This window comes from Tauraco erythrolophus, chromosome 22, assembly GCF_009769465.1.
Source record: "Tauraco erythrolophus isolate bTauEry1 chromosome 22, bTauEry1.pri, whole genome shotgun sequence".
In the NCBI taxonomy this organism is placed as follows: domain Eukaryota; kingdom Metazoa; phylum Chordata; class Aves; order Musophagiformes; family Musophagidae; genus Tauraco; species Tauraco erythrolophus.
The window spans coordinates 2,863,808-2,886,585 of record NC_141486.1 but is presented as its reverse complement, the minus strand read 5'-3'; the positions used below and the strand labels follow the sequence as shown (position 1 = coordinate 2,886,585).

Sequence of the window (22,778 nt, the reverse complement as noted above, 5' to 3'; positions counted from 1 at the left end):
AATTCATATAGGAAAGCTGGAAAATTAAGTCTGTTGTACGAAAGAGGAAGATTTAGGCCACATGAGAATCCATTTACTCCAGTAGCCCCTGCTGTCATTCCAGATTTCCAGCAAGGACATGATGACAGGGAGATGTTGCTTGGAGGAAGCAATCTTCATTCAACTGCCCAGGTGAGCAGCTCTTCAAAACTTACTATGAATTCAGTTATCTTAATATAGCTTAGGCTGAATGAAGATATTTTTATTCCAGGCTAAATGAGATGGGTTTAATGTCAGCTACTAAATTATCTCATGTAATCTAGTCGCTGCCTCCTGCTGAAGCAATGACTATCTGTGCTTGGCAGAGACAGAATAATTTCCCCATGAATGTCTTCAGAGCAGCGTGATGGTGCTCTTACTCTGAGACTTGTTGCAAAGGTGTGCGTAGCTCCTAGGAGCAGAAAACTCTTCCCCAGCCCAGGGTAGATTCCGAGAGGCAGAATAGTGCAGGTGAGGGACTGGGATGTTGGGCTGAGACCTGTTGCTGACTCTGCCACTGGTTTGTGGAAGGATCGTTCCCCAACTCATTCAGCTTTTATTTAGCTCTTACCAGCTTCCATTTGAATTGGAATCTCATTAGTAGTATTTAGGGGCAGAAACCGGGTAGGGTGGGCAGCTCTAGCTCGGGTTCACGTGGCAATTCATGAAGCGGTCACTAACTGTGCCCACATGCTGAGGCCAGCTCCCAGCCTCAGCGTGTTTGGCTCAATGGCAGAGGGGGAGAGGGTGCTGTGGCAGGAGCGAGCCTGAGCCTCCTTTTCTCCCCGTCCCTGACGGCAGCGTTTCCCTCTTCTCAGAGCAAGTTGCGGAACCGCTCCACGTGCGGTGGGGAGCAGCGATCCCTGCAAGCCCTCCATCCCCACGTGCCTCTGCAGGCAGGTCCTCGGGCTGCTCGTGCATCGGCGCTGCACAGACCATGGCTGATTTTGTGTGTCCCCAGCTGTTCTGACAGCGTTGTCCGTGTCCTCGCAGGGAGCAGCTGGGATAAGGGGCTGGAGCTTGCAGTTGGGTTTGGCATATCTGGGTGATGTCCTCGTGTGCCTGAGTGGTTATTGTGGTGGTGCTGTGTGTGCAGGGCGGGTGGTTTGTATCTGCTGGATTAACCATGTTATGGCCCTGTAGCAGCTTTGCTGCTGTTGAAGTCAACTCAGAAAGGGACAGAGACCTTCTGACTCCCTTTGCTTCTGCAGAGCGAGGTTGTTCTTCAGGTTAGAAAAAGCCTGGCTGGCAAGTTGCTGAAAAAAAGACTGGGCATGCTTTAACCTTTGAAAGTGGCGGATGGAAAGAGGCTTGGGCTGAGCAAACCCAGGTACTCCAGCGTCTCCAAAAATTCAGACTGGGGTTATGCAAAGGGTGTTTAACATTCATAGCCGCGCGCTGGCTGCTGGGCTCGCTGCACTGGGAGCTCAGGGAGGGCCACAAAGCCAGCTCCTACTAAAAGAATAACATCATTCAGTATAATAATCCGGGTGGCTTTGCTCTTCACATCTAAAATTATGAGATCAGGTGCCATCTAGTGTAAACCCATTCTCTTAATGCAGATGTGACTCCATCCAGGCTTCTGTTATTTCTTCCTTTCCCTCCTTTGAAAGGCAAGATCTAAACTCCACCACTGCTGTAACAGCCCTTCCCCTGGGAGATGCTGCAGTAAGAGCCTCACCAAGCGTCTGCTGGGGCTGTCTGCAGTGCTAAACAGGGGGGCAGCAGAAGTTGCAGAGGTCTCAGACCGCCAACACCATCTATTCTGCAGCCCAGCTGGGGAAACAAAGCAGGAGTGGGATGGGATGGATGTGCTGTGGGGTTGGATCTGCAGCTGGGGGCTAGCGAGGGTGCTCTGGGCTGTCCCTGCTCCTGCCCAGGTCTCCTCCTCTGTAGCTTCTGCAAAATGATCATGGAAGTGAGTGGTTCCTAGGAAGAGTGAATGGGCCTGATCCAGCCTGCAGTGAGCTCAGTGGGACACATTCCTTCCCCTTGGATAGGAGCTGATGTGCTTGTGACTAGTGCTGTAAGGTAGCACTCTGCCCCAGGGTCTGGAAGCAGAAAGACTGATTTCACATCCTTCCCTACCCCTGCTCCTGAGGACGCTGCTGCTGAATAGCCACCAGGTACCGGCTGGCCAGAGTCCCTGGGGAGTTGGTAACCCACCAACCACCCCGTCACCATCACATCACCAGGCACTGAGGGCGGGAAAGATGCAGGAGGGCAGAAGGCTGAAACCACCCTCTGGGGGTAAGGAGGGTTGGTACAAATACAGCTGGTACTGATTACTGAAGGATGTGTCCATAAATATTTATTCTTGTCACTCCTGCTAGTTGACTCACAAGAAAAATTGGCGGCTTCTGCCTGCAAAAGTGTTTTATGTTTATTTAACTGGTGTATGACTGTTGATGCACCGAGATGCACAGTCATATACTCGCATGTCTGCTGGTGCAGCTCTCTCTCCTCATGTGAAGGTGACCAGGAAATACTCAGTTTCACTCTAGTCTGAGATGTAAAGTGATGTTGAAGACTAGGGAAGGATGAGCTGATACCTTCAAAGCTTGTACTAGGGGAATTCCACTTTCCTTAGGGCATGGGGAAGGGGAGGGCTGGGGATCAGTTCACCACTGCCACGTGCGTGAGCTTTGCTTGGAGCAAATCTGCTGGGTTCGGAGCTTCCAGGGCAAGTCAGTCCTGCCTCAGGGGAAGAGAACAAATATTTTCAAATGTAATCAGAGTCACTGGGGAAATGTGACAGGATTTAAATGATGACATAACACGCTTGTCTTGCCTCTGCTGCCTGTGCTAATGAGCATGAATTGAGAGCATTAGAGATCTATCCACAGGCATTAGTGTGTGTGAGTCGGGGATCACAGCCTTAATTAGTCTCATCCTCTATGGGCAGCCAAGCCACTTGCCTGTCCAGTGCAGTCAGAGCATTGGAAAGTGTTTCTGGAGTTACGCAGGCTTCAGCGTAGCACCGTGCTGATGTCCATCATGTCTTGAGGCTGGACCTACTCCTGGTTGTAGGGGGTTTCTTTCATCTTTGTCTCCCTAAAAGAAATCTAAGCACTTTTCCCTTTCTTCTGGGGAGTTCCAGAAATGTTATGACAACTCTGAGACTTTTTTTTGTGGTCTGTTGAACATCTCTCGCTTTAGGAGAACTTTCAGCATTCAGAACATTTTTTTTTTGGCTAAAACCAGTATTTGTTCCACCAAGTGCTTAATTCCTACAAGAAAATGAGTTTTGAGCTGGAGGCAAAGAAATAAAAGCCTGGAAAAAGAAGACCCAGGATTCAAGCTTTTCCTTCCTATCCCTCCATGCTCCGAATTCCCCAGAGTGGCCTTTTCAGTGAAACCTCATGAAGCTCCATCAGCAGAGTTCGACCCAGCAGCGATGCGGCTACTGATCTGTGGTGGGTGCTGGGAGGGAATGGAGCCTGTAGGTGCTCAGCCAGCCATGCTCCTCCACCCAGAGATCGGTCCTCTGGCACCTCTTGGCATTGCCCCGATGGTGTGAAATTAATTTCGAAAAAGAAAATCGCATGGCTGATGTGATTGATTAGATGCCTTTGCCCTGGTACATTTAATCGATGGCAGGGGGTATTTATTGCGTTATATACTACAAATCAATGGTGATTAGTACCTCATTAACCTTTTCTGTTCTTTTGATTGTCCTCTTACAGTGTTGTAATAGCAGAGCATCCCTCTCCAGCCTGGCAGAGCTGGGTTTGTAGGCTGGAGAAGGTGAGTGCTGATGCTTCTGATGAGTGTGACCCTGCAGCCCTACTATTTCTCTGAGTAAGTGGAGGAAACATGGTGTAAATCATCCCTACGAGGAGAGAGATTGCTCTTGGGAAGGTTCATTCACCTCCAGGCTCCCATGGCATAAGCATCTCAGCCAGGTAACTCTTTGGCTGTGGTTGAGTAGGGAGCCAAACTCTCAGCAGTGCAAAACCTCTGGTGTGGTGAATATGCCTGAGGAAGAGAGAACTGCCAGGTTCTGCTCTGGCAGTATTTCAGGGTTGTCACAGTGGGAGTGAGCTGCTCTCCAGTGACTTTTGTGTTGCACTTGCCCCTAGGACACGGGACAGTCTCTGTTGTGATAGATCCATAGAAAAGCAGAGAGCCCTGGTGAGGAGCTGTAAGGAGTAACCTCCCTTTTTCCCCAGATGTGCTTGTTCCCCCACATCTGTGCAATCAGACCTTCAAGCTGAGTTATCCTGCTCGCTGGGATGAGTTGTGCTCCTGATGCAAACCCGTGGGGATAGTGTGTCCCGCTGCGGGCAGTCGGCTGGATTTCCACCGCTGCAGAAAATGTGACCGGGAGGTTGGCCCATAAATCCTGCTAGACTGACAGGCTCCCACAAGTAGTAGACGTAGATAAATTCATTTGAATTGGATGAATGTCTTCAAATTAGATAAATATATTCAAATTAGATTAGCTCTGTGTGAGTTTGTCAATTCTCAGTGTGAGCCAAGCCCCTGAATTTCCCACCTGCTGGGAGGCTGAACTTGTGTGAATGAGCTCTGCACTGCTCGGGCCCGTTCTGAAACTGTGGGATATATTGAGAGAAAGGGACCGTACTGCCCCCAAATTCACTCGGCACTCTCCAGCCACAGCGACTGCTGTGAGTGAGCATCACGGCTCACGCGTGATGTGCTGCGCTGCCTTGGGTGCCTCAGCTGTAGCTCCTGGAGGAGTCAAGGCTCTGGTGTGCGGACACCCACCACGGGGCAGTCCTTGCCTGAAGGGTGGACAGCAATTAGGCCGCTGGGCTGGGGAAGTGATGTACTCAGCTGGAGGAAGATTCAGGGTTGGAGGCATAAATTTGTGGCATGGCATCCCCCGCGTGCAAGGCAGACCCCAGATCATGCATAAAGGCAACACTTGAGGATGAAGAGCCTTGTGCTCGCCGCTCTGTCAAAGCATCCTGCAACTTCACCTGCAAACCCAGCTAGTCCTCCTCTGCCACCCAGCTCAGCTATGGGAGGATATTGGGCTTGCTTGACAATTTCCACAGCTATCATAAATAAGCTGGGTCCTGTGGAGCGAGTTCCTCGCACCCCTAAGGTTGGCTCCCTCTGCACGTGTTGCCTACGCCACCGCTCCGCAGGCTTTACTTCCCACACCTAAGGACAGTCAGCCCTCATGAACGGGCTCCGTGTCCTTTGTACACCGAGTCTGACAGCCGAGGTGCCCAAACCAGAGACCAGGCAATGACAAAGGCTGATCATAGAATCATAGAATGGTTAGGGCTGGAAGGGACCTTCAAAGGTCATCTAGTCCAACCCCCCTGCAAGGAACAGGGATATCTCCAACTAGATCAGGTTGCTCAGGGCCTCGTCCAACCTGGCCTTGAACGTCTCCAGGGATGGAGCAAGGGTACTTGCTGATCTTCAGCAAGTCTCTGCTTTCCCTGTCTGTAACATCCAGGCCCACGTCGTGACTTACAGATGATTTGTGCTGGGCATTAAAAAAAAAAAAAGCCAGTGACGCAAGTGGTTTTTTTTCTTTCAGGCATTTCAAAAAGGACTAGAGAGTGTAAGTGCAAGAAATTGCTGGAGAGGGGAGGAGGATTGCAGCTTTTAAGTCGCCTGGCACTGTGATGCAGGGTTATGCTCAGTGGTGTTGGCACAGTGGAGAGATCACTGCAGGCAAATCTGGGTGAAACTTCTTTTAGTTGGAAAGGGTTTTTTTTTCCACCAGAAAATGCAGCTTTATCTAAAGCAAATGCTTTCCCAAAATGTGTTGTTTTGTTTTGTTTTTTAAATTTGAATTGCTTTGACTTTGGGGTCTAATAAGTGTCAAAGCATTCCAATGGCACTAAATATTTTTCTTAATACAGGTGAAACTATTACTCTCTGATTTGATTAACTTTTTAATCCAGCCAGTATCTAAATGACTGATAAACTGCAATCCTGTGGTGTTCACCCTATGGAAACAGTACATCTCAGTGGTCTGGAGCTAAAATTCTCACCTTTGATCTTCTCTTGCACAATGGAAAACAACAAATTCCCACCCAATTGAGCCTGGTTTTGCTCAGTAACAGTCTCAATGTGGCACTGAGAAATATGAACATAAAGATTTGTAGATATACAGGTACAGAATGATTTAAGAGGTGTCCAAGTTCCCTGCTGCCTCTGTCTGCCCAGACCTTGCTCTTAAGCATCTACCCCTGGCTGTTGGCTTGGACGTGTCGGATTGAACTTGGTCTGATTAAGGATGGCAGTGCCCATAAATTGGAAACATTCCTGTTGCGAGTGGATTACATTTATGCTCATAACTCAGAGCTTAGAAAATCCCCCTTGAAATGATGATTTCTCACTGCTCTGAGGGCTTTTCTTTAAATCTGGCTTCTCCTTGTTATACCTGGAGCTGAAGACACTGAGCATCCATCTCCGCTGTTTGTGCAGCTCCCAGCACAGAGGGGAACTCGTGTCTGGATCGTGCTGGGTTCAGCTTCACCGCAAGACAAATGGTGCTGGAACTCACGAGACCCAGGACTTCTGTTAGAAAACCCTCAGGACGCTTTTTCCTCTGCATTGGCTATTTCTGTAGACCGCTTAACTGCAGCACTCAGCTGATTCTCGCCCATGCTGAGGAAAGCACATGTTCAAGCTGCACAAACCAGCCCAGCCAGCCAGGGACAGAGGATTGGGAGCCAATCTGCTAAATAGGGATTTAGCCAAGAGGCAGCCCCGAGTGCCAGCCATCTCCTAATACTCTCTTAAGGAGCCTAGCAGCACAGGCAGCTGCTTCCTCCCTGGTCCTCCTCGCAGTTCAGCTGAGTCCTCCAACTCTGCAGCAAGGCGTTTCGAACCACAATTACGTTTCGTTGTCTTCTTGCTACAGTGCCTTTTAATTAGGAGCCCAGCTGCTCTGGAAACACGGAGCTCACTTTTCAAAGAGTGCTCTGGAAAGTGGTTGCAATGGATTAAAGCGGAAAGGTTGGGCAATTTATTCATCTGGCACTTAGCAAACGCATCGGATTATTTTGTGCTGCAAGGATGATTTAAAAAAGAAAATGAATAACACCTTTTTGGGTCTTGCTAGTCTTAAGGCACTCTGCTGCGCAAGCGAGGTGTTGGATCTGAAATGGTGGTTTTGAGTTGAGCCTCCACAGTGTCCAACCGCTCCCACAGCTCTCAGCTGTGTGGGAGGGTGCTGGGCTTTATTGCCAGTGTCAGTGTAGCCCCTCCAGTTAGCAAAGGTCCAGTTCAGCCAGGAGCTGCCCCTGGAATGAATGTGGACTCTCAGCATTGCCTAGTCTCCGGTCCAAAGGACTGCTCACCTGGGGGTTTGTACCTGGCATTGACTTTGCACCCAGAGCGCTTGCTGCCAGCTCCCCAGCTGGCAGAGCTGCCTTTCCAAAAGGACCATTTCGATTTACAGTGATGAGAATCTGGTCTGCTGAGCCCCACAGCCCTACATGGGTATTGCGAGCTGCTGCGAGGCGTTTGTTCAGCAGTTATTTGTGCTGAGGAAGCTTTGGGAGGCTTTAGTTGGGTGTGGGAACGCTCCTGTGCCCAAGAGCTGGATGACCCCCCTCTTCCCCCCTGGCCCAAGGCCATGTGCTGCTCTCTCAACTGCATGGCTTAAGTGCTTTGGAAAGGATAAAGCCCCTGGAAATTAATCAGCTTCATCTTGAAGCTGAGGTTCTATGAGAAGATCTCAATCCCTTTATTATCCAAAGGAAAAGGAGGCCCCTGGCTGGACAGTACATGATGAAGATTTGCACAACGCATGAACAACCTAAATCTGTCAAACATCTGGGGGTTAAAACTGTGTATGTGTTCTGGGAGCAGAAACTAGAACAGACGTCACATCCAGCCCTGCTCCAAAGGAGTGCCTTGGAGTTGTCCTATGGCAAGGAGCTGCTGCGTGGGGCACCCTGAGGATGAACGGCCTCGCTGGCAGGGCTGTAGTAGCAGCAAGAAAACAGAATTGCTTCCAAAGGCAGCTACTCATGTGGATTTGTGTGTGTTTCTGCCGGGTAGCATTGGATTGAATGTGCCTTAGGCTTGGGAAACTGGCTTTGTGATAGCTTCTGGAATAGTGGTCAAAATATCAGGGACTAAATGCCACCGCTGGGCAGCTTTGGTCACTGAATGCCCAAGGTGGCATTGCTGTGCTCCAGCGAAGTGGGAAGAACTGGACGTGCTGCTCCAGTGTGGAGCTAGAGCAGTGCAGGGGCAGCTCCTTCTGCGTCTGCTTGTGTTAACACACTTGGTGTCTCCTCGAAGGATAAGAGGTTGGAGATGCTCAGACATTGCACTTGTGGGACTCGTAGTGCTTTAAATAGAGGCGTCTTTCTGCGGGGTACGAAGCATTAAAATTGTGTTTGAGTGCGATTCAAAGACATGCAATACCTTGTTTGCCCTCCTCTTATTTTGTTTGGCTGATGTAGGCGTATTTTTGTTTTTACTCACTTTTCTGTCCTATATTGTCCCTTTTTTCCACTAATGTTGACTGTTCCATCTGCTTATTTATCACCCACAGTTAGAACCCGAATTTCAATTAGCAATCTGCTTTGTTTATTTTTGTTTTAAACAAGGCATTGAAAGCTCCAACAAAGCTTTAATACATAAAACTACTTGTAATGCAGCTGTTAAAGCTCTTCCATCATATCCATGAACAAAATGAATTCTATTGCTATCAAGATGCATCTGATAAATTAGGTTTAATCCTTCGCTACTGCAGCAGATAGAAGGCACTTCAGCAAAGATGGAAAGATTTCAAATGACTGAGATGGGAAATGGTCTTTGCTCAGTGCTCCAGAGATGTAAAAGAAACTCAAACCTCACGTAGTAAGAAATAATTCATCCAGCAACTGGGAAAGCAGTCTCTGGATTTCTGCACTTCTAATCCTGACGCTTCACTTTTGGATCCAAAGTCCCAAGTTAGGGGTGTGGGAGCAGAAAAAGAGGGTGACCAGGTGTGTGGGAGCATCCTGGCAAGAACGTGCTCTCCTGAATCTCACCGATCCCCGCTGGGGTTTGCAATTCCAGCTGCCTGCAGCCCTGCCAGCTTCTTGACTGCTGGATCTACATCACCAGGATCCCTCCTAGGAATGGCTTCTCTGGACAGGTCGTATTTGCTAAATGAAGGCGAGTTAATTACAGTGAATTTGGCTTGGACTCCAAGTCTGACATGGTAAATTGCGTCAACGCCCTGTCAGTAACGCTTGTGCCCAAATCCCATTGACTTGTCATTAAAACAAAGCCTGTGCTGAAGTTCTCTGCTGAATCACGGCTGAATGGATGAATTACCAGTGTCATAACTTACCAGTTATAGTTACCAGTATATAACTTATTGGCAATCCACCGCCTGGCACGCTGGGCGATGGAAAAACAGCCACGCGGGTCAGGTAACAGGTGCCCCGTGCAGGCTGTTCTCCCGAGGTGTAAGCCGATTCCTCCTGCTCGCCGGCCTGGCTTTCCTCTGTGTCCCCCTCCAGGCCGTCGCGCTGGGTGCTGCGGGGGGCAGCAGTGCCCCGGGTGGGTGCTGAAGCCCTCCCGTGCGACGGGGTGCACCCGCGAACAGCCAACTCCCGCACGCCGCTGCTCCGCGGGTGGGAGGCCAGGAATTGATGTCGCCGCCGTCCTGGACCTGCCGCTTCTCCCGCGAAGCAGCTCCCGCCTCGCCCCGGCCGCTGTCACGGCGCGGGTCACCCCTGCGATGAGCTGCGCTCCGGCCTCAGCCCGCACCGCCCGTCACACCGGCACCCCCCTCCCGCCCCCCCGGCGGGGTGCGGCGATGAGCGGCCGCGCTCATTGCCGCTCCCGCGGGGGCGGGGCGCGGGGGCGGGCCGCGGTCCCGCCGCCGGGGCCGCTCTGTATAACGCGTCTCCCGGCAACGGCGGGCACGTCACTTCCTCGGGAGCCGCCGCGAGGCGCCGGTGAGCGCGCGGCGCCGGTCGGGGTCCGCTCCGCTGCGGGCCGGGCCGGTCCCGTCCCGTCCCGCCGCCGGGTCCTGCCCGCCGCGGCGCCATGAGCGCGGAGCTGGACGGCGTCTCGGTGCACTCCTCCTCCTCCTCGTCGGGCTCGCTGGGCTCGGCGGCGGGGCCGGCGCCGCGGCCGCTGTCGGCCAACGTGCGGCGGCTGCACCAGGCGCTAACGGCGCTGCTGAGCGAGGCGGAGCGGGAGCGCTTCATCCTCTGCCTCAACGCCTACCACGGCCGCCGCAACGTCTGCGACCTGGTGCGCTCCCTCCGCGCCCTCCTCGACGGGCCCCGCCGCCGGCAGCTCCTGCCGCTGCTCCGCCTCGTCCTGCCGCGCTCCGACCAGCTCCTCTTCGACCAGTACACCGCCGAGGGGCCCTACCTGCCGCTGCCCGGCCGCCCCCCGCCGGTGCCCGCCCCGCCGCCGGTGGTCCCCGGCGAGCTGCGGCAGGTGACCCTGCGGCGGAGCAAGGCCCACGAGGGCCTGGGCTTCAGCATCCGCGGCGGGGCCGAGCACGGCGTCGGGATCTACGTGTCCCTGGTGGAGCCGGGCTCGCTGGCCGAGCGGGAGGGGCTGCGCGTCGGCGACCAGATCCTGGGTGTCAACGGGAAATCCTTGGATAGGGTGACCCACGCTGAGGCTGTCAAGGTAAGCCGGGTCCGGACCGGGCTCCGGCTGCTGTGTCCCCCGTCCCGGTGTTTGGCCGCCGTCCGCCCCGTCCCGCTTCCTCCGCCCCGTCCCGGCCTCCGCTTCATCCCCGCCGCGCGGTTCGGCCGCTGTGCGCCCCGTCCCGCTCTGCCCCTCCGGAGCCGACGGCGGTGCCTGTTCCCCCCGTCCCCGCTCCGCTCTCCCCCTCCCATCCCGCGGTGTTGTCGCCGTGCGCCCCGTCCAGCTTCACCCCCTCCGGCTTTGGCGGCTGCTCCGTCCCGCTCCAGCCGGTGGGACGGGAGCCCCCGGCTCCCCCTCTCCGGGACACGGCGGTGGAAACCTGCAGCCCCTTCGCGGAGCGGCTCCAGGTTTGCATCGCGCCGGAGAGCTCGGGCTCGTCTCGCCGCCGTACGGGCACCGGCACTGCGTGTAGCCGAGCCCGGAAAGTTTGGGGTGAAAATAACGATGCTGCTTTTAGCACGGCAGGAAGGAGCTGCCGGGGGCCGCCTGGCATCGCCTGCGGCTCTTGGCACGGCAGGTTCAGCCCCTCAGGGCCAAGCCGTACTTTTTTGTTACGGCATCTCTGGCACGTAGCAGTGCTGCTTGTGTCTTCCTTTCGGTCTGGGAGGCTTGTGGAAGTTGGAAATCTGCTTGTGCCGGGGTTTTAAGGCATGTACTCTAGCTGCTATAGCATGTTTTCTCCTCCTAAAGGTAGAGAAACTGAGGCACGGAGAAGCAGACCACCCCCCTCCCAGGACTGCACAGAGCTGGAGCAGGAGCAGATCCCAGATCCCTTCTGATTGCATCAGGGGGAGAAGGAGAACAGTTACACAACTGAGGTGCCCCCGGCTCTTCCCACAGCACAGCATTTCCATATGCCTCGGAGACCTGTTGTAGTACCTAACAGCAGGGATGCTATCGATAAAAGCTTCCATGTCAGGCTAGGTGGGGGAGCTCCATAAACCGTGGGATTTTTATCCAAAGCGCAGTGTTTTGAGGCAAAGTCCATGCCTGAGTGAGCCAAACGGTTCACAGAGATGATTTTGTGGCTGGTGGGCTCAGCTCAGAGCGTACCCATGGCACGGCAGTACCAGGCACAAAGCTATTGAGCTGGAGAACCGACTTTTAGGACCACAATTTGTAGGCAGCATGTGGAGAGCTGGGATCTGGGGTGACAAGACTGTTTTGCAGCTGTTTGTGCTTTAATTCTTCCATAATAAGCTAAAGTACTTCTGTTCACAGCCTGCTTCCCGTGGTGCGTTCTTCCGACCATGCATTAATCTCGCGTAGCGTTGAACAGCATCTTCACAGCAAACCTGCGTGCTCCCTGCCCCATCTTTCAATCCGAGCCCCAGGCAAGGGCATGTCTTCCAGGCTGGAAATGAGTCCCCAGTAATCTTAAAACCAGAGGAAAGACTTGTAGGAATTCTGTTTTGTTTTTTTTTTTTTTTATTCCTAATGATAGGACGACAAAGGTGTAAAGCTTTCGGGAGCTAACCTGCAATTTTGTGCCCTGAAGACTGCAAAAAAACCCCACGCCGTATTTTGACTGTGGTGTTGGGATGGGTAGAAACCAGGTATCAGGAATGCTCTGGTCTGTGAAATGTCATCTTCTCTAATTCAACCCACTCTGCTGGGTAATTCACGTCCCGTTCTGTTTGTTCTCTAATATAATGTACGCGATGTCTTTTAGACACTATTAATATTGAGTGAAACTAAGTGCTTCCTGCACAGAAATAATTCCTGTAGGATGCAATTTGCCAAGGGGTTGTTCTGTGACAAGAGCTATGTTTTGTTAATGTGATCCTGATAGGAAAGAGAAGCTTAGAAACTGTCTGCTTGTGAGCTGAACTTCTTTAAACACCAGTTTCATCACACACCCGGCTGTGTTGGCATCTTCTAGGGCTCCTGCGCTCATCTGGCATCAGGGAAGGGTTTTGTGACCTGTGTAGTGGTGGTAGAAACACACTGCCTGGGAGGAGTGTCAGAGTGATTACGGTACAGCTGTAACAGCTCCTTTAGAGATTTTTAAAATTAAGTAAGTGCTAATTTGTCCTTAGATGCTGCATTTGGGGGGGATGGAAATGAAGAGCAGATCGCATTCAGCGATGCTAAAGGACAGTCTTCGGAGAATTCCTGTGGGGTTAAGAGATAGACACCTCGGCTTGTGTTTTGGACATCATGCAGGGTGTCAGAGGTGCAGTGACAAGAGGTGGTGATGTACAGGGGGGCTTGACCCCGTATTCTCTGCTTCCCCTTGAAACCTGGGATCTCGGGCTGAGTCTTGATGTGTGTGTTAAGAGCTCTGCAGAGGTGTCTGGCCTCCTCGAGCAGAGCAAACCTCGCAGGTCCTGACATCCTCGCCGCTGTCTGTTGGTCTGCTCTGTAGTGGATCAGTGGAGAGAGAAACGTTGGATATACAGGCTTGTACCGGAGCTGGGTTTGATCCTGGAATTCATGGCGTGTGCTGTACAGGGGATCAAACACCGAGAGGGGAAAAAGATGAGCAGAGAGAGGCTTTCTTAGTACAAAACCACGGCTGCGTAGCCCGATCTCCCAAACGCTCCTGCCTGCTTTAGACGAGTAGATGTGGCAACTGTCTCTGTCAGGAGCTGTCTGATTAAAGCAGAGCTCCCGTTTCTGCGTGCGCGGCGATGCTCTGGTTCTCCATCTGTCTCAGAAGGAGCACGTTCCCGTGCTGCATTTCCATCTTGACTGTCCTGCAGCAAGAAGCTGTCTGTCTAGGACAGCATTGTTATTCATAATATGCAGAACGTGTTGTTGGGAGAGAAGTTGTCAAAGCTTGTTCTTCGGGGTGTAAGACGATGGCAGGGATCAGTAAGGCTCCTCTGCGCCTGGCCTGGCTGCTCCAGGCACATCGCGCTCTCTGCGGGGAGCGAGACAGACTTACTGAACCAGAATCAACTTTTCTGCCCGTCGGGGTGCTTGGAGATGCCCAGCTATGAATGCGGGCAGCGAGGCAGCTGTTTGGATGGAGCAGCGAATATACAGGTAGTCTTAACTCGTTCGTGCCATCTCGTAAGAGCATTCACACAGTAGTTAAGTTAATTGCATCCATTTTACAAGTTGTGATAGCTCAGTTATCTTCTTTCCGAGCATGTCTGGCCATGCAGGAGTACCCCAGCCCTTTCCAGCACTCCTCTCTTGGAGGAAAGAGGCACTGCCTGTGGGGTAGGAGCAATTTCTCCCTTCTATTTTCAGGCATCTCTCAGAGCCGTGATATAGCAAAAGCAGAATCATGGCACCGAATAAAAACTGCCATGACGACAGGCGAAGAATGCAAAAGTAATGAGCTGCACGCTGTCCTTGCTGAGAACTGACCAGTGACCTGTGACCAGTGCAATGGGGTTTGTAGATATTTTAGTGTAAACTAGATAAAAAGTGGAATTCTGACTTAAATGACAGGATTACCTAAGCACTCCAAATCAATTCACTTAATAACCAGCTTCTTAACCTTTATGTGAGTAGTGGAGTTTTATGTCTCGTCTGCTTCGTGCTCTCTGTTTCATCCAAATCAAAATTAAATGACTCCATTACAATTATAGCTCTATCATTCCAGAATTCAAGAGTGCGCTTTAGCAAGAGATCGCCGTAATTTGAATTATGGTGTAAGTGAAGAAGTTTGTATTGCTGGTCATATTTTCAGAGCTCGCTTGGCTTTCATCAGCCTTGCTATGTGGTACACGGGTGATATTGTAGCAGTCGTGCTGAAAGTTTGTATTGAGAAGCTGTAATGTTACATCCAGAGTGGTTAAAATTGAGGTGCTTGTGGGTTTAGACCACCAACATGTTACACAGGGAGGTGTTTTTCCTCTACTCCGGGGTTTACATTAAACTCGTACTCCCTTTCTTCCCCACCCCTTACTTTTGTTGCTTTGCAGTAGGTTTTTGTACCCTTTAAATCATTTTAGAGGGGAAGGGGAAAGGAGAAAGTGTAAAGTATCATGACTCTGGATCATTCCTGATTGAGGATTTGGCTTAATGAGCTACACCAGCCTCTAAAGAGCTGCACTGATTTCACCATTTGCCCTGCTGTGTCTTTCTGTTCGTGCTGACAGCTGGGCAAATCCAGATGAGCTTGATCCAAATCGCCAAAACTAGACTAATTTGTGTGCATCAGTCTTAGGGAGTGTGATTCTTTCGTCATGGTGTAAATCTGTAGTAACTTTGCCAAAGTCAAAGGACTGACATTGGGTTTATTCTGGAGCTACTGGGATAGTTCCAGTCCGCTGTCTTGGATTCTTTGGAATGGATTTGGGTTTTGCTGCAGGCGTGGTGGGACTGGGAGAAGGCTTGTGATGAGACAGATCTGTTACGGACGAGGCAAAGGTCTCTGGGACGCAGGGCCGTGGTCTACCAGCAATCCCTCCCACTGGCCCATGGCTCTGGGCTGCAGCCTTGCCCGGGAAGGCTCGGATGCCATGGAAGGAGATCTCCTTCCAAACCAGCCTTTCCATCTCCTGCTCCGATAGTGTCAAGTGGGCATTTAAAAAGAATTAAAAGGAGACTAGAATTCTTCTTCCATTCTATTCTATTCACTTGGGCTTCCATGGTGGCGAACAAGGTGATGTCTTCAGAGATGGTAATATTTCATACGAGGTAGAACGGGCTCCAGCTGCCTGTGCTCCGGGTGTCTGCGGTATTGCTAAAAGACCACTGAGAAATGACAGAAGAGACGTGCAGCCCTGAGCCTTGGAAGCGTATTTAGAGCGATTTTACCTTCCAGGCGGCTTACAGGAAAGCAAATCTCATTGCATTGTTTCTTGTGATGCCCAATTAATTGATTATCATTATCTCAGTCTGCTTATTTGCTATAGTTAGTAATCGCCACTGTACTGCACAGGCATTGTAACAGCTGGTAGGAATGGATGCAGCTTGGTTTCTCTGGTTTTTAACCCTTCCAAGTACTTGGACCATGACACACAGCCGTGGTTGGGATGAATGAGTAGTGAAAGCAATACATCGATCCCCTGATTCTGTAAAGATACCAGGCTCCTTCCTTTAAATGCCTGCTTATCTCTGTGTGTCTGTATTTTTAGAGTCACTGACTGATCCACAGGCTAGAAGCCTCTCACCTTCCCAAGAGATCTCAGGTAGCTGGAGCATGGAAAAGGAGGATGTGACTAGCATCTATCCCAGTAGTTAGAGTGGTAACCTATTCCTTGGTCGCTGGGTCTGCTTAGAAACAAAAAAACCTCAAACAGAACTGCACACAAAAACACATACAGCTTAAAACACAGGTGCTGTGCAATGCCACAGACTTCTGCTCTGCTTTTCTGTCCTGCAAACAGTTTCCATTTTAACTTCTGTAGCCAGCTGAGCTCAGAGGGAGAGGGTGGGAAGTGTAAAGTCACCCGGATCTCCCTCTAGGAAAAAGGGAGAGGGGGAAAAAGGTAACTCCTGAACTTGGAGGCATCTGCATTTTAAATTAATTTTAGAGCCTCCCAAGGGGAAGGGTTCGTTGCAGTGACTGAGTACAGGTCTGGCAAGTGGGGGTCTAGGTTTGACAGCCAGATGTGCTGGTGCTCCGTGGAGCAGGCTGGAGCGTGGGACCTCACCTCGTACTGCGGGGCGATGCTCCTGTGTCCCTGTGAGCTAATCTGAGCTGGCCAAAGTAGTGTGTGTGTAACTTGCACGTACAGAGAGCATCTGTAGGAACGTGGGTTTAGCTGTTGCACTGGAGTTACGAGGAGGTTATATTTGCTGCTCTGCCACTGATTTCCCTCAGTGGGCAAGTTACTTAGTCATCTGTTTCCCTTCATTACACCAGCAAATCACAATCAGCCCTAATGAAATCAAATGGCATTATACTGATGCGAAAAATCAGAATGAAGTCCTTAATCTCTCCTCTCCTCATAACACGAGGCTGATAGTACTTGACATGGGTTTGGCTTGTACATCAGGGTTAGTATTGTTAGGGCATCCTTGAGTTCTTGGAGCGTAAATGTTATTTAGTGGGTTGCTTGTAAATAAACAGGTTTGCCTCAGCAGATAAATTGATAAGACAGCCCAAAGGATGAAAGCCTGTCTTTCCTTCCAGTGTCCATTAGAAGAAAACAAAAGCATTAGTGTGCAGCACAGCTGCTGAGTTAAAATATCTGTTACTCAGTTCCTCTGTCCTCAGGGAAGATGATGGATTTTCTTGACACCTTTCTCAATGCCATGTCTGTTCGGAGAATTATTCAGCTCTAAATCCCCTGGCCTAAACTGACAGCGTGCCTGCTAAAATGATTTGGCTCAGTTTCTTTTGACTGGGTGCTCTGAATTCTCCTTGTCATGGACCACCAAGTGCTTAGTAACTACAGGTGAAGCAGGGACCAGGGTGATCTGGAGGAGCTCTGTTCCTGACAGGTTCTTGTTGCTGGACTCAGAAACTGTATCTGAGACTTCTTGGGGTGGGATGTGCTGGTGGGGAAGGCTGGAAGGGCCTTTGCTTTGTGCAGGCTCTGTCTGGGTATTCTTGGGGCTTGGTCAAGTGTCTGGCTCATCTCCCCCCATCAATTCTTTCAAAGTTGACTTTTCCACTGAGTAACTAACCCTATGTAGACAATATGGGCTTCTAATGGTATTTTCCAGCCCTATGTTTAGTGTGGAGGGGAAAGAGAAAACAAGAAGTGGAGGGGGGGTGCTTTGATCTTGATTCCCCTCATGCATACTCCACCCGCACCCCAGAAAGCACTTAAACAGCTTTCCAGGCTTGCGTTGAAAAAAAGATTATGGAGTTTTCTGCTTAAAATTGTCCCGGACTTGCCTGAGGGACACACTGGGCAGTGACCAGCTTTGAGGGGGTGGGAAGTGACAGAGCTGTTGTCTTGAAGCGGGGATGGGGATGTCAGCCCTTGGAGGGGTTAGGAAGAGGGCCCTGAAGCTAAGATTTCATTCGACCTTTCCAGGTGAAAGGGACGTGGGCTTCGTGATGCCTTGGGGCTAAATGTGTGCAATCACCATAATTATGCATCGATTTACATGTATTTGCATAAGTGCCGCTACTTGAAAGCCAAACTGCTGTCACCTTTGCCTTGGGAGAGGTTGGACTGTGCCTCCTGTAATTCCCATTTATCTTCCTGCCAGGGAGGCCATTTCATACCCTCCATCCCCTGTGCTGGTACCTGCTGCGTTCCTCTGGTCCCTCTCAGCCATCACTCCAGCAGGAGCGCCTCCGCTTCCCTTCATCCCTCCTTCTAGTTGTCTCTCTTCCCCCCACAGCTGCCTCTGTGTCACCTTTGTCTTGTACCAGTTTTCTCCATTCTCACCTCCGTCCCAGCACGGGGACGAGCTCTTCCTGTACGTTGGTGCAGCCAAGTCACCCATTCCTCAGCACAGAAGCAGTTCCCTGGTCTTTGTCAGGTGAGATGGAGAGGGGATACACTTGATCCAAAGCACCTTATTCCCGGCTCCAGAGCACAGTCTGGGGCGGGGGACAATCTCTCCCTGTGCGTTTTTATGGCACCTGGCAAATTTGGCCTTAAGCAAGCTGTGATAGCCTTATGCTTGTCCTGCCTGCAGAGGATCCCTGGAACAAGCTTCTGGGTAGTGCCTGTGCCTGTTGTCCTCTGCTCTGTCCTTTCTGCTGGCAGAGGAACCCTTTAGCTGATATGGCTCCATCAGTCCCCCTGTAAAAGGTCTTGCAGTGCTGCCCCTGCAGCCCCCTCCCCTCTGTAGGAGACACAGGGACCCTCACCAGTCCCACTGGCACTGACATGGTTTTGCTCAGTCTAGGTGAGCCCACAAGCTTAAAACTACCTGAGTCCAGCTGGAACACCCCAGGATAGCGCAGGAAATAGTGGTTAGACAAACTTCTGCAAATCGTTCCCTCTGTGGTGCTGGAGCACGCTGTAAAAGCTCCCTCTGCCTCCCTCCTCTGGTATCTCTGCAGTTCTTTTCCCCTTGGCAGCTTTTTTTTGTTTCCAAGTCTGTGCCTTACTTTTTTGGGGACTTGGTGCACAATCGTGTGATGCTTCGATGATTGATAACCTCCGCGCTGACCCTTCGCAGCTCGCAGGTGGAGCTGGTGCTTGGATGCCCATTATCTGAGCAGCCCAAGAAGCCACACAGCTCTGGCGAGTCTATGATTGCCAGAAGAAGGCAGCTTGTGTCTGTAGCAAGGGGGAGGACGGCTCCTGGTTAATGCTTCTTGTATCAAACTGTGATCTACCCACCAACGGAAAGAATTGGAATAAATTGCTCATTTCATTAGCGGCGAAGGTGAGTGGGCTGTATCCGTACGAGATGCATGTTTTTATTCAGGCTGCCAGAAGAATGCTGGTGGTTAATTACCATTGATTTCTGACATCTGTGTTCCTACTGGGGGGGGTTTTGAAGGCCTGGAAGATGCTTTTACACAGCTTTCAACCTTTCGGCACCCTCAAGAAGCAGAAGGAACAAGAGGAAAACTCGGAAGGCGGGAGAGGAAAGCCTTTAGTAATGTGAGCCATGCTGGGCAAGCAGGGGCTGGCACAGGTGGGTTTCAGGAAGGATGGCAGCTGCCAGTCCCATTCTTAGCAAAGAACATGCTGTATTGTGTGTTGGTTTGGGATTTGGTTGTTTTTTTAAAAAAAAAGGTAATAACTGTGGGTACATGAGATGCGTTTCCTTTTTTTTATTATTATTTTAAGCAATCTACTTCACTCTCAAAGGACTTGATAGATAATTAAATAGTGTGTTGTCAGGGGATCAGTGGCCTTATGGAATCAATCTGCCCTTCTCTCTGGCACTTTCTTCTTCTAATAATATTTCTAGGCAATTGGTGACTGTTGCCCTGCTAAATGTTTTGGCACTGATCCCCAGATTCAACTAAATTATTTCCCTAAGCTTGTCTTCTAGCAGGTGTGCTTGCACGCTGCGGTGCCCCTGTTAAACCTTTCATACCGCAGTCTTCAAACGCATTATAGATGGGAAAAAGCCAAATTTTATCCGAGTCCGGAGCGAAACACGGCAGCACTGAACAACACGTAGCAAGTCCCTGAAATGGCTTGAGAAAGGAAATGGAGATGCGGTCTGTGCTGCCAGGTTCTGCAGAGGGGATTAAGGAGGTGGGATTATTTATTTAATGGTCCACTGCGAACGGGTTGGGTTCAGTATGCCCATCAAATGCCACGCTTTCCCAAAGAGCTTGCAGGATGTGTTATGCTGTCGCTTTTGGGGTGGTATCTCTGCAATCAATGGACACAAGACAACTTGTGTGTCTGTCCCCACCTGGAGCCTGTCCTGTCTCTCTGTTGGTCCCACGCTTTTGTTAGGTGAAAACTCTGGCTCAAAGAGCTTTTCCTTTTGTCCCAGGGAGTTGGGGTGACCTGCTTCATGGGAGGTGTATCATTCGTGTGGGCAGGTGCTGGCCCTTTCGCTTGCTGCCGTTGCTTTGTAAGTGGGCCTGACAGCAAAATCGAGGTCGGTGGACTCGTGCCAGCTTGCTGGCACTGCGGCACCTCGTTGGGAGCGGGGAAAGGCGAAATTCTAGATCTTCAAGCAGCAGTTAGGCTGCCAGGCACAGGGACCAGCAGCCTGACGGCTGACAACAGAGGAGGGTACAGCAATGGAGACCTGTCCTAAACAGCCCCCTCCACCAAAGGGCCAATGCAGTTGGCCAAAATCCCGTGCTCAGGTGGGTGTTGAGATCCTCTGCAAACACGTTCCAAGAGGCCAGGGTGGATGCATGGTGTGGAAGAAGCCAGTGTGATAGGGCTGGAAAAAAATTCCTGCTGATTGCTTGATGTTCAGGGAGACCAGCCCGGAAATGGGTCCTGCCTTCTGCCGTGGGTATGGTCCCTGCTGGCCAAAGCGCCAGCGCGATGGCAGGGAAAGATGTGTTGAAGCTGCCCGTGAGGGTCCCTGCAGGGTGTGTTGGCCCCCAGACTGTCCATTAGCTCCTTCTCACCAGCCCTGAGAAACTAAATTAAAATGAAACAGAGGAGGGAATAATCCTGCTTGCTGGGACAGCTGAACGACGATGAGGAGTCTTAGGGCTGGATCTGCCCTTGGATGCTGGTCTGAATCTGCCCATCTGGGACTGGCTTGACCCCTGTCCTGAAGCTCCCAGCTGGCTTAGCAGAGCCAGCACCAGCTACCTGTGATGGGAGAGGGAAGTGAAGCCCATGGTAATGGTCCTGGCAGTGCAGAGCTCCAGCCAGAGGCTGTATCCATCAGCACACAGTCTGCCCTGGCTGCTCCCAGGGGCTGCCAGGGCTCCTCTCCACACCGTGTCCCTGGAGAACAAGGCTCTGCTCTTGCTGAGGAGGGGGCTCTGGGGAGCAGCAGTGGCTGTTGTTGTGCTCTCTCTCTGGTGCCCTGACATTGGCCACCTCCTCTCCCTGTGATGAACGGCTTTGGCGCAGTATCCTTGGCTTGAAAACCTTCCATCCTGCCCGAGCTGCTGAGTCGCCTGTTTGTAATGCGGCTGTCATCATCCCCTGGCACTGGTGTGTCCCCAAGGGCTCGCAGAGACTCCCGGTGCCTCTCCAGCTCAGCCCATTAGCCTTTTGCTCTTGCCTCCTTGGATGGCTATAAATGATTTCCATTTTTTGCAGCACCTCTATGCTCAAAGCACTTTCTTTTATTAGAGGCCAGACTTCCACCTCCATTTTCGTTCTGAAGTTGTTTCCTCGGGTTCTCTAGCACCCGCTGCAGCTGCGTGCTGAACTGGAGGGGACTGGTGCTGAGCGAAGTGCTCTGCAGCCCTTTGGCTTACCCAGGCCCAGCCGTGCTTTGGCTGTAAAGCTGGTGGTGAGGTCCTGGCCCAGTGGCAGTGCAGCCAGAGGCTGCACCTCGTTATCTCAGTAGCTGGTGTAAATGGCCTCGTTACATCTACTTTGTGTCCCAGTGCTGTAGCAAGAAAAATTGTCAGGACCAAGATGGTGTTAAGAAATTTGTAGCCAATGCTCCACTGTGGTGGTCGCCCGCATCCTGATAGGAGGCAACATTGGGGCTGGAGCATCCTTTGGAGAGAGGCTTCTCCCAAAGCACTTCGTAACGACCTGAAGAACAGCTGGCAGGAGAGAGTCGTCATCGTGTGCTGCTAACTTTCCAAAGGTGCTGGATTAATCCTGTTCAGTGGATGAGAAAATTACCTGCAAACTTCTTTAGAATGTCAAATCAACCTTGTTCCCTCCAGACTCTGAAAGCTTCTGAGAGCCTGATGGAAATGTGTATTAGGAGAACTGAAGGGATGAAATGGGGTGGAGCTGGGGAGGAGCTGCTTGAGGGTACCTGTCTCTCATGTGCCCCAGACTTCATAGATTTCATAGATTTCTAGGTTGGAAAAGACCTTAGAGATCATCGAGTCCAACCATCCCTAATCCCCATTAAACCATATCCTCAAGTAGCTCATCCACCCTATTCTTAAACACATCCAGGGATGGGGACTCAACCACCTCCCTGGGCAGCTTATTCCAGTGGCTGACAACCCTTTCAGAGAAGAAATACTTCCTAACATCCAACCTGAATCTCCCCTGACTAAGCTTATACCCATTTCCTCTTGTTCTATCACCCATCACTAATGTAAAGAGCCCTTCCCCTACCTCCCCACCATCTTTTCTCAAGTATTTATAGGCTGTAATCAGGTCTCCCCTCAGCCTCCTCTTCTCCAGGCTAAACAGCCCCAACTCCCTCAGCCGCTCCTCATAAGTTTTCTTTTCCAGCCCCTTGACCAGTTTAGTCGCCCTTCTTTGGACTCGCTCCAGGAGCTCAATATGTCTCTTAAAGCGAGGGGCCCAAAACTGGGCACAATATTCCAGGTGCGGCCTCACCAGTGCCGAGTACAGGGGCAGGATCACTTCCCTGCTCCTGCTGGTCACACTATTCTTGATACACGCCAGTATCCCATTGGCCTTTTTGGCCACCTGGGCACACTGCTGGCTCATATCAAGCCGGTAGTCAACCAACACCCCCAGGTCCTTCTCCGCCAGGCAGCTCTCCAGCCACTCCTCCCCGAGCCTATAGCGATGCTTGGGGTTTTTATACCCCAAGTGAAGGACTCTGCACTTGGCCTTATTAAAGCTCATGCCATTGGCCTCAGCCCAACGATCCAGTCTGTTCAAATCCCTCTGAAGGGCCTCCCTACCCACGAGCAGATCGACACAGCCTCCCAGCTTGGTGTCGTCCGCAAATTTACTGAGGGTACATTCAATCCCCTCATCCAGGTCATTGATAAA

At 51.3% G+C, this 22,778-nt stretch overlaps 1 protein-coding gene across 2 annotated transcripts in view; it reads left to right on the top strand.

The window, feature by feature from the left end:
- Positions 1 to 10,011: 10,011 nt before the first annotated feature.
- Positions 10,012 to 22,778, top strand: part of WHRN (whirlin) — a 53,510-nt gene continuing 40,743 nt past the window's right edge. For both annotated transcript variants that reach the window (XM_086625156.1, XM_086625157.1), the window contains exon 1: positions 10,012 to 10,611. In XM_086625156.1, coding sequence (XP_086481282.1) covers positions 10,012 to 10,611 — 600 coding nt within the window. The remainder of the gene's footprint in view (positions 10,612 to 22,778) is intronic.